Source organism: Haliotis rufescens, unplaced genomic scaffold (genome assembly GCF_023055435.1).
Source record: "Haliotis rufescens isolate VD_foot unplaced genomic scaffold, xgHalRufe1.0.p SCAF_117, whole genome shotgun sequence".
Lineage (NCBI taxonomy): Eukaryota > Metazoa > Mollusca > Gastropoda > Lepetellida > Haliotidae > Haliotis > Haliotis rufescens.
Genome location: NW_025963799.1, coordinates 423,066 through 437,513, shown reverse-complemented (window position 1 = coordinate 437,513; position 14,448 = coordinate 423,066). Strand labels below are relative to the sequence as shown.

Sequence of the window (14,448 nt, the reverse complement as noted above, 5' to 3'; positions counted from 1 at the left end):
GTATGTGTTTGTGTTTCAGGAAGGAGGACGTCCTCAAGGCTGTGTGTGCCTGTGTTGCTGCTAACACCTCTATGTATGTGTTGCTGCTAACACCCATGTATGTGTTGCTGCTAACACCCATGTATGTGTTGCTACTAACACCCATGTATGTGTTGCTGCTAACACCCATGTATGTGTTGCTGCTAACACCCATGTATGTGTTGCTGCTAACACCCATGTATGTGTTGCTGCTAACACCCATGTATGTGTTGCTGCTAACACCGATGTATGTGTTGCTACTAGCACCCATGTATGTGTTGCTGCTAACACCCATGTAGGTGTTGCTGTTAACACCCATGTATGTGTTGCTACTAACACCCATGTATGTGTTGCTGCTAACACCCATGTATGTGTTGCTACTAACATCCATGTATGTGTTGCCACTAACACCCATGTATGTGTTGCTACTAACACCCATGTATGTGTTGCTGCTAACACCCATGTATATGTTGCTACTAACACCCATGTATGTGTTGCTGCTAACACCCATGTATGTGTTGCTACTAACACCATGTATGTGTTGCTGCTAACACCATGTATGTGTTGCTACTAACACCATGTATGTGTTGCTGCTAACACCCATGTATGTGTTGCTACTAACACCATGTATGTGTTGCTGCTAACACCATGCATGTGTTTTTGTTTCAGGAAGGAGGACGTCCTCACGGCTGTGTCTGCCTGTGTTGCTGCTAACACCCATGTATGTGTTTGTGTTTCAGGAAGGAGGACGTCCTCAAGGCTGTGTGTGCCTGTGTTGCTGCTAACACCCATGTATGTGTTTGTGTTTCAGGAAGGAGGACGTCCTCAAGGCTGTGTGTGCCTGTGTTGCTGCTAACACCCATGTATGTGTTGCTGCTAACACCCATGTATGTGTTTGTGTTTCAGGAAGGAGGACGTCCTCACGGCTGTGTGTGCCTGTGTTGCTGCTAACACCTCTATGTATGTGTTTGTGTTTCAGGAAGGAGGACGTCCTCACGGCTCTGTGTGCCTGTGTTGCTGCTAACACCTCTATGTATGTGTTTGTGTTTCAGGAAGGAGGACGTCCTCAAGGCTGTGTGTGCCTGTGTTGCTGCTAACACCTCTATGTATGTGTTTGTGTTTCAGGAAGGAGGACGTCCTCACGGCTGTGTGTGCCTGTGTTGCTGCTAACACCCATGTATGTGTTGCTGCTAACACCCATGTATGTGTTTGTGTTTCAGGAAGGAGGACGTCCTCACGGCTGTGTGTGCCTGTGTTGCTGCTAACACCCATGTATGTGTTTGTGTTTCAGGAAGAGGACGTCCTCACGGCTGTGTGTGCCTGTGTTGCTGCTAACACCCATGTATGTGTTTGTGTTTCAGGAAGGAGGACGTCCTCATGGCCGTGTGTGCCTGTGTTGCTGCTTACACCTCTATGTATGTGTTTGTGTTTCAGGAAGGAGGACGTCCTCACGGCTGTGTGTGCCTGTGTTGCTACTAACACCCATGTATGTGTTTGTGTTTCAGGAAGGAGGACGTCCTTGCGGCTGTGTGTGCCTGTGTGGGGCACGTCCTCTCACACACAGCTGTCACTCGCTGGGAGATGTTCCAGGACATGTTCACCAGCTTCACATCGCTGCTGGTTGCCCCTGACAACGGACAGGGCAGAGGTTTGTACAATACCAAAGAAAAAATGTCTCTCAGGCAACGGCTTGTAGAAAATAGTGCTGGTATAAACAGTTGTGTACAATGAGCCTGGAAAAGGGCCTCTTTAAATGTGTCCCTTGATGAGTAAAATACTGGTGTAGCTTGTGGTCACCATGGTAACACTTCATGTAGGAAGACCAAGCTTTTGTACAATTGTAAATCACAGAACTAAACTTCATTTAAACTTCTTGCTATCCAGAGTATAAAGAGAACACAAAAATATATTTCATATTTACCAACCTGTTGTTTTAAATATCCAATGAATGATTTTTTTTTTTATCTTATCCTGCATTACATACCGTATTTTCTTGAGTATAGTGCGCACCCATGTATAATGCGCACCCCCCTCTAGCGGATTCAATATTTTGAATAAAAAAAATAATTTGAATACCAAGCGCAGAAAAACATTTACACCATACCCCTTTAGCGAAGTCCGGCAAACAAACGGGTGATGAGAAACTTGGTCAGTGCAAATTCGAAATTTGAGATAAAAAATCACCAGGCATGTTGATTTACCGTTTAAATTGTATTTTTTGTTCTGCTAGGCATTGTTTTATATCCAGGGATTAAGATTACCTTGTGTATTATCTCGGACACAGCAATCAGCTGTACACAGGATTTCTTGGAATCTACCGGTGATTCGGTCAACACACACCAAATGATATAACTTAACAGGATTTTACGTGCTCACGGTTATGTCTTTCAATGGGGGAAAAAACATCAAAACTCATTAATTTGTGTATAATGCGCACCCCCTTCTACACAGCTGTGTTTTTTTGGAACAAAGTGCGCACTATACTCAAGAAAATATGGTATTCCATATTGCTTTTACTAGCGAAGTCTGAGACTGAGGATCTAGTGGCATGTTGACAAAGTGAGACTGAGGGTCTAGTGGCGTGTTGACAAAGTGAGACTGAGGATCTAGTGGCGTGTTGACAGTGAGACTGAGGGTCTAGTGGCGTGTTGACAAAGTGAGACTGAGGATCTAGTGGTGTGTTGACAAAGTGAGACTGAGGATCTAGTGGTGTGTTGACAGTGAGACTGAGGATCTAGTGGCGTGTTGACAAAGTGAGACTGAGGGTCTAGTGGCGTGTTCACAAAGTGAGACTGAGGGTCTAGTGGCGTGTTGACAGTGAGACTGAGGGTCTAGTGGCATGTTGACAAAGTGAGACTGAGGATCTAGTGGCGTGTTGACAGTGAGACTGAGGGTCTAGTGGCGTGTTGACAAAGTGAGACTGAGGATCTAGTGGCGTGTTGACAGTGAGACTGAGGATCTAGTGGCGTGTTGACAAAGTGAGACTGAGGGTCTCGTGGCGTGTTGACAAAGTCAGACTGAGGGTCTAGTGGCATGTTGACAAAGTGAGACTGAGGATCTAGTGGCGTGTTGACAGTGAGACTGAGGATCTAGTGGCGTGTTGACAGTGAGACTGAGGATCTAGTGGCATGTTGACAAAGTGAGACTGAGGATCTAGTGGCATGTTGACAAAGTGAGACTGAGGATCTAGTGGCGTGTTGACAGTGAGACTGAGGGTCTAGTGGCGTGTTGACAGTGAGACTGAGGGTCTAGTGGCATGTTGACAAAGTGAGACTGAGGATCTAGTGGCGTGTTGACAAAGTGAGACTGAGGGTCTAGAAGCGTGTTGACAGTGAGACTGAGGATCTAGTGGCGTGTTGACAGTGAGACTGAGGGTCTAGTGGCGTGTTGACAGTGAGACTGAGGATCTAGTGGCATATTGACAAAGTGAGACTGAGGGTCTAGTGGCGTGTTCACAGTGAGACTGAGGGTCTAGTGGTGTGTTGACAAAGTGAGACTGAGGATCTAGTGGCGTGTTGACAGTGAGACTGAGGGTCTAGTGGCGTGTTGACAGTGAGACTGAGGATCTAGTGGCGTGTTTACAGTGAGACTGAGGATCTAGTGGCGTGTTGACAGTGAGACTGAGGATCTAGTGGCATGTTGACAAAGTGAGACTGAGGGTCTAGTGGCGTGTTGACAGTGAGACTGAGGATCTATTGGCGTGTTGACAAAGTGAGACTGAGGATCTAGTGGCATATTGACAAAGTGAGACTGAGGGTCTAGTGGCGTGTTCACAGTGAGACTGGGGATCTAGTGGCATGTTGACAAAGTGAGACTGAGGATCTAGTGGCGTGTTGACAGTGAGACTGAGGGTCTAGTCGCGTGTTGACAGTGAGATTGAGGATCTAGTGGCTTGTTGACAGTGAGACTGAGGGTCTAGTGGCGTGTTGATAGTGAGACTGAGGGTCTAGTGGCGTGTTGACAATGAGACTGAGGGTCTAGTGGCGTGTTGACAAAGTGAGACTGAGGATCTAGTGGCGTGTTGACAGTGAGACTGAGGGTCTAGTGGCGTGTTGATAGTGAGACTGAGGGTCTAGTGGCGTGTTGACAATGAGACTGAGGATCTAGTGGCGTGTTGACAGTGAGACTGAGGGTCTAGTGGCGTGTTGACAGTGAGACTGAGGGTCTAGTGGCATGTTGACAATGAGACTGAGGGTCTAGTGGCGTGTTCACAAAGTGAGACTAAGGATCTAGTGGCGTGTTGACAAAGTGAGACTGAGGGTCTAGTGGCGTGTTGACAGTGAGACTGAGGGTCTAGTGGCGTGTTGACAATGAGACTGAGGGTCTAGTGGCGTGTTGACAAAGTGAGACTGAGGATCTAGTGGCGTGTTGACAGTGAGACTGAGGGTCTAGTGGCGTGTTGATAGTGAGACTGAAGGGGTCTAGTGGCGTGTTGACAATGAGACTGAGGATCTAGTGGCGTGTTGACAGTGAGACTGAGGATCTAGTGGCATGTTGACAAAGTGAGACTGAGGGTCTAGTGGCGTGTTGACAAAGTGAGACTGAGGATCTAGTGGCGTGTTGACAGTGAGACTGAGGGTCTAGTGGCGTGTTGACAAAGTGAGACTGAGGATCTAGTGGTGTGTTGACAAAGTGAGACTGAGGATCTAGTGGTGTGTTGACAGTGAGACTGAGGATCTAGTGGCGTGTTGACAAAGTGAGACTGAGGGTCTAGTGGCATGTTGACAAAGTGAGACTGAGGATCTAGTGGCGTGTTGACAGTGAGACTGAGGGTCTAGTGGCGTGTTGACAAAGTGAGACTGAGGATCTAGTGGCGTGTTGACAGTGAGACTGAGGATCTAGTGGCGTGTTGACAAAGTGAGACTGAGGGTCTCGTGGCGTGTTGACAAAGTCAGACTGAGGGTCTAGTGGCATGTTGACAAAGTGAGACTGAGGATCTAGTGGCGTGTTGACAGTGAGACTGAGGATCTAGTGGCGTGTTGACAGTGAGACTGAGGATCTAGTGGCATGTTGACAAAGTGAGACTGAGGATCTAGTGGCATGTTGACAAAGTGAGACTGAGGATCTAGTGGCGTGTTGACAGTGAGACTGAGGGTCTAGTGGCGTGTTGACAGTGAGACTGAGGGTCTAGTGGCATGTTGACAAAGTGAGACTGAGGATCTAGTGGCGTGTTGACAAAGTGAGACTGAGGGTCTAGAAGCGTGTTGACAGTGAGACTGAGGATCTAGTGGCGTGTTGACAGTGAGACTGAGGGTCTAGTGGCGTGTTGACAGTGAGACTGAGGATCTAGTGGCATATTGACAAAGTGAGACTGAGGGTCTAGTGGCGTGTTCACAGTGAGACTGAGGGTCTAGTGGTGTGTTGACAAAGTGAGACTGAGGATCTAGTCGCGTGTTGACAGTGAGACTGAGGGTCTAGTGGCGTGTTGACAGTGAGACTGAGGATCTAGTGGCGTGTTTACAGTGAGACTGAGGATCTAGTGGCGTGTTGACAGTGAGACTGAGGATCTAGTGGCATGTTGACAAAGTGAGACTGAGGGTCTAGTGGCGTGTTGACAGTGAGACTGAGGATCTATTGGCGTGTTGACAAAGTGAGACTGAGGATCTAGTGGCATATTGACAAAGTGAGACTGAGGGTCTAGTGGCGTGTTCACAGTGAGACTGGGGATCTAGTGGCATGTTGACAAAGTGAGACTGAGGATCTAGTGGCGTGTTGACAGTGAGACTGAGGGTCTAGTGGCGTGTTGACAGTGAGATTGAGGATCTAGTGGCTTGTTGACAGTGAGACTGAGGGTCTAGTGGCGTGTTGATAGTGAGACTGAGGGTCTAGTGGCGTGTTGACAATGAGACTGAGGGTCTAGTGGCGTGTTGACAAAGTGAGACTGAGGATCTAGTGGCGTGTTGACAGTGAGACTGAGGGTCTAGTGGCGTGTTGATAGTGAGACTGAGGGTCTAGTGGCGTGTTGACAATGAGACTGAGGATCTAGTGGCGTGTTGACAGTGAGACTGAGGGTCTAGTGGCGTGTTGACAGTGAGACTGAGGGTCTAGTGGCATGTTGACAATGAGACTGAGGGTCTAGTGGCGTGTTCACAAAGTGAGACTAAGGATCTAGTGGCGTGTTGACAAAGTGAGACTGAGGGTCTAGTGGCGTGTTGACAGTGAGACTGAGGGTCTAGTGGCGTGTTGACAATGAGACTGAGGGTCTAGTGGCGTGTTGACAAAGTGAGACTGAGGATCTAGTGGCGTGTTGACAGTGAGACTGAGGGTCTAGTGGCGTGTTGATAGTGAGACTGAAGGGGTCTAGTGGCGTGTTGACAATGAGACTGAGGATCTAGTGGCGTGTTGACAGTGAGACTGAGGATCTAGTGGCATGTTGACAAAGTGAGACTGAGGGTCTAGTGGCGTGTTGACAAAGTGAGACTGAGGATCTAGTGGCGTGTTGACAGTGAGACTGAGGGTCTAGTGGCGTGTTGACAAAGTGAGACTGAGGATCTAGTGGTGTGTTGACAAAGTGAGACTGAGGATCTAGTGGTGTGTTGACAGTGAGACTGAGGATCTAGTGGCGTGTTGACAAAGTGAGACTGAGGGTCTAGTGGCGTGTTCACAAAGTGAGACTGAGGGTCTAGTGGCGTGTTGACAGTGAGACTGAGGGTCTAGTGGCATGTTGACAAAGTGAGACTGAGGATCTAGTGGCGTGTTGACAGTGAGACTGAGGGTCTAGTGGCGTGTTGACAAAGTGAGACTGAGGATCTAGTGGCGTGTTGACAAAGTGAGACTGAGGATCTAGTGGCGTGTTGACAGTGAGACTGAGGATCTAGTGGTGTGTTGACAGTGAGACTGAGGATCTAGTGGCGTGTTGACAAAGTGAGACTGAGGGTCTCGTGGCGTGTTGACAAAGTCAGACTGAGGGTCTAGTGGCATGTTGACAAAGTGAGACTGAGGATCTAGTGGCGTGTTGACAGTGAGACTGAGGATCTAGTGGCGTGTTGACAGTGAGACTGAGGATCTAGTGGCATGTTGACAAAGTGAGACTGAGGATCTAGTGGCATGTTGACAAAGTGAGACTGAGGATCTAGTGGCGTGTTGACAGTGAGACTGAGGGTCTAGTGGCGTGTTGACAGTGAGACTGAGGGTCTAGTGGCATGTTGACAAAGTGAGACTGAGGATCTAGTGGCGTGTTGACAAAGTGAGACTGAGGGTCTAGAAGCGTGTTGACAGTGAGACTGAGGATCTAGTGGCATGTTGACAGTGAGACTGAGGGTCTAGTGGCGTGTTGACAGTGAGACTGAGGATCTAGTGGCATATTGACAAAGTGAGACTGAGGGTCTAGTGGCGTGTTCACAGTGAGACTGAGGGTCTAGTGGTGTGTTGACAAAGTGAGACTGAGGATCTAGTCGCGTGTTGACAGTGAGACTGAGGGTCTAGTGGCGTGTTGACAGTGAGACTGAGGATCTAGTGGCGTGTTTACAGTGAGACTGAGGATCTAGTGGCGTGTTGACAGTGAGACTGAGGATCTAGTGGCATGTTGACAAAGTGAGACTGAGGGTCTAGTGGCGTGTTGACAGTGAGACTGAGGATCTATTGGCGTGTTGACAAAGTGAGACTGAGGATCTAGTGGCATATTGACAAAGTGAGACTGAGGGTCTAGTGGCGTGTTCACAGTGAGACTGGGGATCTAGTGGCATGTTGACAAAGTGAGACTGAGGATCTAGTGGCGTGTTGACAGTGAGACTGAGGGTCTAGTGGCGTGTTGACAGTGAGATTGAGGATCTAGTGGCTTGTTGACAGTGAGACTGAGGGTCTAGTGGCGTGTTGATAGTGAGACTGAGGGTCTAGTGGCGTGTTGACAATGAGACTGAGGGTCTAGTGGCGTGTTGACAAAGTGAGACTGAGGATCTAGTGGCGTGTTGACAGTGAGACTGAGGGTCTAGTGGCGTGTTGATAGTGAGACTGAGGGTCTAGTGGCGTGTTGACAATGAGACTGAGGATCTAGTGGCGTGTTGACAGTGAGACTGAGGGTCTAGTGGCGTGTTGACAGTGAGACTGAGGGTCTAGTGGCATGTTGACAATGAGACTGAGGGTCTAGTGGCGTGTTCACAAAGTGAGACTAAGGATCTAGTGGCGTGTTGACAAAGTGAGACTGAGGGTCTAGTGGCGTGTTGACAGTGAGACTGAGGGTCTAGTGGCGTGTTGACAATGAGACTGAGGGTCTAGTGGCGTGTTGACAAAGTGAGACTGAGGATCTAGTGGCGTGTTGACAGTGAGACTGAGGGTCTAGTGGCTTGTTGATAGTGAGACTGAGGGTCTAGTGGCGTGTTGACAATGAGACTGAGGATCTAGTGGCGTGTTGACAGTGAGACTGAGGATCTAGTGGCGTGTTGACAGTGAGACTGAGGGTCTAGTGGCGTGTTGACAGTGAGACTGAGGGTCTAGTGGCGTGTTGACAGTGAGACTGAGGGTCTAGTGGCGTGTTGACAATGAGACTGAGGGTCTAGTGGCGTGTTCACAAAGTGAGACTAAGGATCTAGTGGCGTGTTGACAAAGTGAGACTGAGGGTCTAGTGGCGTGTTGACAGTGAGACTGAGGGTCTAGTGGCGTGTTGACAGTGAGACTGAGGGTCTAGTGGCGTGTTGACAGTGAGACTGAGGGTCTAGTGGCGTGTTGACAATGAGACTGAGGATCTAGTGGCGTGTTGACAGTGAGACTGAGGGTCTAGTGGCATGTTGACAAAGTGAGACTGAGGGTCTAGTGGCGTGTTCACAAAGTGAGACTGAGGGTCTAGTGGCGTGTTTACAAAGTGAGACTGAGGGTCTAGTGGCGTGTTGACAGTGAGACTGAGGGTCTAGTGGCGTGTTCACAAAGTGAGACTGAGGGTCTAGTGGCATGTTGACAAAGTGAGACTGAGGGTCTAGTGGCGTGTTCACAAAGTGAGACTGAGGATCTAGTGGCGTGTTGACAGTGAGACTGAGGGTCTAGTGGCGTGTTCACAAAGTGAGACTGAGGATCTAGTGGCGTGTTGACAGTGAGACTGAGGGTCTAGTGGCGTGTTGACAAAGTGAGACTGAGGATCTAGTGGTGTGTTGACAAAGTGAGACTGAGGATCTAGTGGTGTGTTGACAGTGAGACTGAGGATCTAGTGGCGTGTTGACAAAGTGAGACTGAGGGTCTAGTGGCATGTTGACAAAGTGAGACTGAGGATCTAGTGGCGTGTTGACAGTGAGACTGAGGGTCTAGTGGCGTGTTGACAAAGTGAGACTGAGGATCTAGTGGCGTGTTGACAGTGAGACTGAGGATCTAGTGGCGTGTTGACAAAGTGAGACTGAGGGTCTCGTGGCGTGTTGACAAAGTCAGACTGAGGGTCTAGTGGCATGTTGACAAAGTGAGACTGAGGATCTAGTGGCGTGTTGACAGTGAGACTGAGGATCTAGTGGCGTGTTGACAGTGAGACTGAGGATCTAGTGGCATGTTGACAAAGTGAGACTGAGGATCTAGTGGCATGTTGACAAAGTGAGACTGAGGATCTAGTGGCGTGTTGACAGTGAGACTGAGGGTCTAGTGGCGTGTTGACAGTGAGACTGAGGGTCTAGTGGCATGTTGACAAAGTGAGACTGAGGATCTAGTGGCGTGTTGACAAAGTGAGACTGAGGGTCTAGAAGCGTGTTGACAGTGAGACTGAGGATCTAGTGGCGTGTTGACAGTGAGACTGAGGGTCTAGTGGCGTGTTGACAGTGAGACTGAGGATCTAGTGGCATATTGACAAAGTGAGACTGAGGGTCTAGTGGCGTGTTCACAGTGAGACTGAGGGTCTAGTGGTGTGTTGACAAAGTGAGACTGAGGATCTAGTCGCGTGTTGACAGTGAGACTGAGGGTCTAGTGGCGTGTTGACAGTGAGACTGAGGATCTAGTGGCGTGTTTACAGTGAGACTGAGGATCTAGTGGCGTGTTGACAGTGAGACTGAGGATCTAGTGGCATGTTGACAAAGTGAGACTGAGGGTCTAGTGGCGTGTTGACAGTGAGACTGAGGATCTATTGGCGTGTTGACAAAGTGAGACTGAGGATCTAGTGGCATATTGACAAAGTGAGACTGAGGGTCTAGTGGCGTGTTCACAGTGAGACTGGGGATCTAGTGGCATGTTGACAAAGTGAGACTGAGGATCTAGTGGCGTGTTGACAGTGAGACTGAGGGTCTAGTGGCGTGTTGACAGTGAGATTGAGGATCTAGTGGCTTGTTGACAGTGAGACTGAGGGTCTAGTGGCGTGTTGATAGTGAGACTGAGGGTCTAGTGGCGTGTTGACAATGAGACTGAGGGTCTAGTGGCGTGTTGACAAAGTGAGACTGAGGATCTAGTGGCGTGTTGACAGTGAGACTGAGGGTCTAGTGGCGTGTTGATAGTGAGACTGAGGGTCTAGTGGCGTGTTGACAATGAGACTGAGGATCTAGTGGCGTGTTGACAGTGAGACTGAGGGTCTAGTGGCGTGTTGACAGTGAGACTGAGGGTCTAGTGGCATGTTGACAATGAGACTGAGGGTCTAGTGGCGTGTTCACAAAGTGAGACTAAGGATCTAGTGGCGTGTTGACAAAGTGAGACTGAGGGTCTAGTGGCGTGTTGACAGTGAGACTGAGGGTCTAGTGGCGTGTTGACAATGAGACTGAGGGTCTAGTGGCGTGTTGACAAAGTGAGACTGAGGATCTAGTGGCGTGTTGACAGTGAGACTGAGGGTCTAGTGGCGTGTTGATAGTGAGACTGAAGGGGTCTAGTGGCGTGTTGACAATGAGACTGAGGATCTAGTGGCGTGTTGACAGTGAGACTGAGGATCTAGTGGCATGTTGACAAAGTGAGACTGAGGGTCTAGTGGCGTGTTGACAAAGTGAGACTGAGGATCTAGTGGCGTGTTGACAGTGAGACTGAGGGTCTAGTGGCGTGTTGACAAAGTGAGACTGAGGATCTAGTGGTGTGTTGACAAAGTGAGACTGAGGATCTAGTGGTGTGTTGACAGTGAGACTGAGGATCTAGTGGCGTGTTGACAAAGTGAGACTGAGGGTCTAGTGGCGTGTTCACAAAGTGAGACTGAGGGTCTAGTGGCGTGTTGACAGTGAGACTGAGGGTCTAGTGGCATGTTGACAAAGTGAGACTGAGGATCTAGTGGCGTGTTGACAGTGAGACTGAGGGTCTAGTGGCGTGTTGACAAAGTGAGACTGAGGATCTAGTGGCGTGTTGACAAAGTGAGACTGAGGATCTAGTGGCGTGTTGACAGTGAGACTGAGGATCTAGTGGTGTGTTGACAGTGAGACTGAGGATCTAGTGGCGTGTTGACAAAGTGAGACTGAGGGTCTCGTGGCGTGTTGACAAAGTCAGACTGAGGGTCTAGTGGCATGTTGACAAAGTGAGACTGAGGATCTAGTGGCGTGTTGACAGTGAGACTGAGGATCTAGTGGCGTGTTGACAGTGAGACTGAGGATCTAGTGGCATGTTGACAAAGTGAGACTGAGGATCTAGTGGCATGTTGACAAAGTGAGACTGAGGATCTAGTGGCGTGTTGACAGTGAGACTGAGGGTCTAGTGGCGTGTTGACAGTGAGACTGAGGGTCTAGTGGCATGTTGACAAAGTGAGACTGAGGATCTAGTGGCGTGTTGACAAAGTGAGACTGAGGGTCTAGAAGCGTGTTGACAGTGAGACTGAGGATCTAGTGGCATGTTGACAGTGAGACTGAGGGTCTAGTGGCGTGTTGACAGTGAGACTGAGGATCTAGTGGCATATTGACAAAGTGAGACTGAGGGTCTAGTGGCGTGTTCACAGTGAGACTGAGGGTCTAGTGGTGTGTTGACAAAGTGAGACTGAGGATCTAGTCGCGTGTTGACAGTGAGACTGAGGGTCTAGTGGCGTGTTGACAGTGAGACTGAGGATCTAGTGGCGTGTTTACAGTGAGACTGAGGATCTAGTGGCGTGTTGACAGTGAGACTGAGGATCTAGTGGCATGTTGACAAAGTGAGACTGAGGGTCTAGTGGCGTGTTGACAGTGAGACTGAGGATCTATTGGCGTGTTGACAAAGTGAGACTGAGGATCTAGTGGCATATTGACAAAGTGAGACTGAGGGTCTAGTGGCGTGTTCACAGTGAGACTGGGGATCTAGTGGCATGTTGACAAAGTGAGACTGAGGATCTAGTGGCGTGTTGACAGTGAGACTGAGGGTCTAGTGGCGTGTTGACAGTGAGATTGAGGATCTAGTGGCTTGTTGACAGTGAGACTGAGGGTCTAGTGGCGTGTTGATAGTGAGACTGAGGGTCTAGTGGCGTGTTGACAATGAGACTGAGGGTCTAGTGGCGTGTTGACAAAGTGAGACTGAGGATCTAGTGGCGTGTTGACAGTGAGACTGAGGGTCTAGTGGCGTGTTGATAGTGAGACTGAGGGTCTAGTGGCGTGTTGACAATGAGACTGAGGATCTAGTGGCGTGTTGACAGTGAGACTGAGGGTCTAGTGGCGTGTTGACAGTGAGACTGAGGGTCTAGTGGCATGTTGACAATGAGACTGAGGGTCTAGTGGCGTGTTCACAAAGTGAGACTAAGGATCTAGTGGCGTGTTGACAAAGTGAGACTGAGGGTCTAGTGGCGTGTTGACAGTGAGACTGAGGGTCTAGTGGCGTGTTGACAATGAGACTGAGGGTCTAGTGGCGTGTTGACAAAGTGAGACTGAGGATCTAGTGGCGTGTTGACAGTGAGACTGAGGGTCTAGTGGCTTGTTGATAGTGAGACTGAGGGTCTAGTGGCGTGTTGACAATGAGACTGAGGATCTAGTGGCGTGTTGACAGTGAGACTGAGGATCTAGTGGCGTGTTGACAGTGAGACTGAGGGTCTAGTGGCGTGTTGACAGTGAGACTGAGGGTCTAGTGGCGTGTTGACAGTGAGACTGAGGGTCTAGTGGCGTGTTGACAATGAGACTGAGGGTCTAGTGGCGTGTTCACAAAGTGAGACTAAGGATCTAGTGGCGTGTTGACAAAGTGAGACTGAGGGTCTAGTGGCGTGTTGACAGTGAGACTGAGGGTCTAGTGGCGTGTTGACAGTGAGACTGAGGGTCTAGTGGCGTGTTGACAGTGAGACTGAGGGTCTAGTGGCGTGTTGACAATGAGACTGAGGATCTAGTGGCGTGTTGACAGTGAGACTGAGGGTCTAGTGGCATGTTGACAAAGTGAGACTGAGGGTCTAGTGGCGTGTTCACAAAGTGAGACTGAGGGTCTAGTGGCGTGTTTACAAAGTGAGACTGAGGGTCTAGTGGCGTGTTGACAGTGAGACTGAGGGTCTAGTGGCGTGTTCACAAAGTGAGACTGAGGGTCTAGTGGCATGTTGACAAAGTGAGACTGAGGGTCTAGTGGCGTGTTCACAAAGTGAGACTGAGGATCTAGTGGCGTGTTGACAGTGAGACTGAGGGTCTAGTGGCGTGTTCACAAAGTGAGACTGAGGGTCTAGTGGCGTGTTGACACTGAGACTGAGGATCTAGTGGCGTGTTGACAAAGTGAGACTGAGGGTCTAGTGGCATGTTGACAGTGAGACTGAGAGTCTAGTGGCGTGTTGACAGTGAGACTGAGGGTCTAGTGGCGAGTTGACAGTGAGACTGAGGGTCTAGTGGCGTGTTGACAGTGAGACTGAGGGTCTAGTGGCGTGTTGACAGTGAGACTGAGGATCTAGTGGCGTGTTGACAGTGAGACTGAGGGTCTAGTGGCGTGTTGACAGTGAGACTGAGGATCTAGTGGCGTGTTGACAGTGAGACTGAGGGTCTAGTGGCGTGTTGACAGTGAGACTGAGGGTCTAGTGGCGTGTTCACAAAGTGAGACTGAGGGTCTAGTGGCGTGTTTACAAAGTGAGACTGAGGGTCTAGTGGCGTGTTGACAGTGAGACTGAGGGTCTAGTGGCGTGTTCACAAAGTGAGACTGAGGGTCTAGTGGCATGTTGACAAAGTGAGACTGAGGGTCTAGTGGCGTGTTCACAAAGTGAGACTGAGGATCTAGTGGCGTGTTGACAGTGAGACTGAGGGTCTAGTGGCGTGTTCACAAAGTGAGACTGAGGGTCTAGTGGCGTGTTGACACTGAGACTGAGGATCTAGTGGCGTGTTGACAAAGTGAGACTGAGGGTCTAGTGGCATGTTGACAGTGAGACTGAGAGTCTAGTGGCGTGTTGACAGTGAGACTGAGGGTCTAGTGGCGAGTTGACAGTGAGACTGAGGGTCTAGTGGCGTGTTGACAGTGAGACTGAGGGTCTAGTGGCGTGTTGACAGTGAGACTGAGGATCTAGTGGCGTGTTGACAGTGAGACTGAGGGTCTAGTGGGCGTGTTCACAGTGAGACTGAGGATCTAGTGGCGTGTTGACAGTGAGACTGAGGGTCTAGTGGCGTGTTGACAGTGAGACTGAGGGTCTAGTGGCGTGTTGACAGTGAG

The 14,448-nt window shown here is 49.6% G+C and overlaps 1 protein-coding gene across 4 annotated transcripts in view; it reads left to right on the top strand.

Annotated features, from left to right (window-relative positions):
• Window positions 1–14,448, top strand: part of LOC124126622 (TELO2-interacting protein 1 homolog) — a 112,481-nt gene that overhangs the window by 22,890 nt on the left and 75,143 nt on the right. For 3 of the 4 annotated variants that reach the window (XM_048393197.1, XM_048393199.1, XM_048393195.1), the window contains exon 3: window positions 1,524–1,666. In XM_048393197.1, coding sequence (XP_048249154.1) covers window positions 1,524–1,666 — 143 coding nt within the window. The remainder of the gene's footprint in view (window positions 1–1,523; window positions 1,667–14,448) is intronic. The other variant, XM_048393198.1, reaches the window with a different exon arrangement.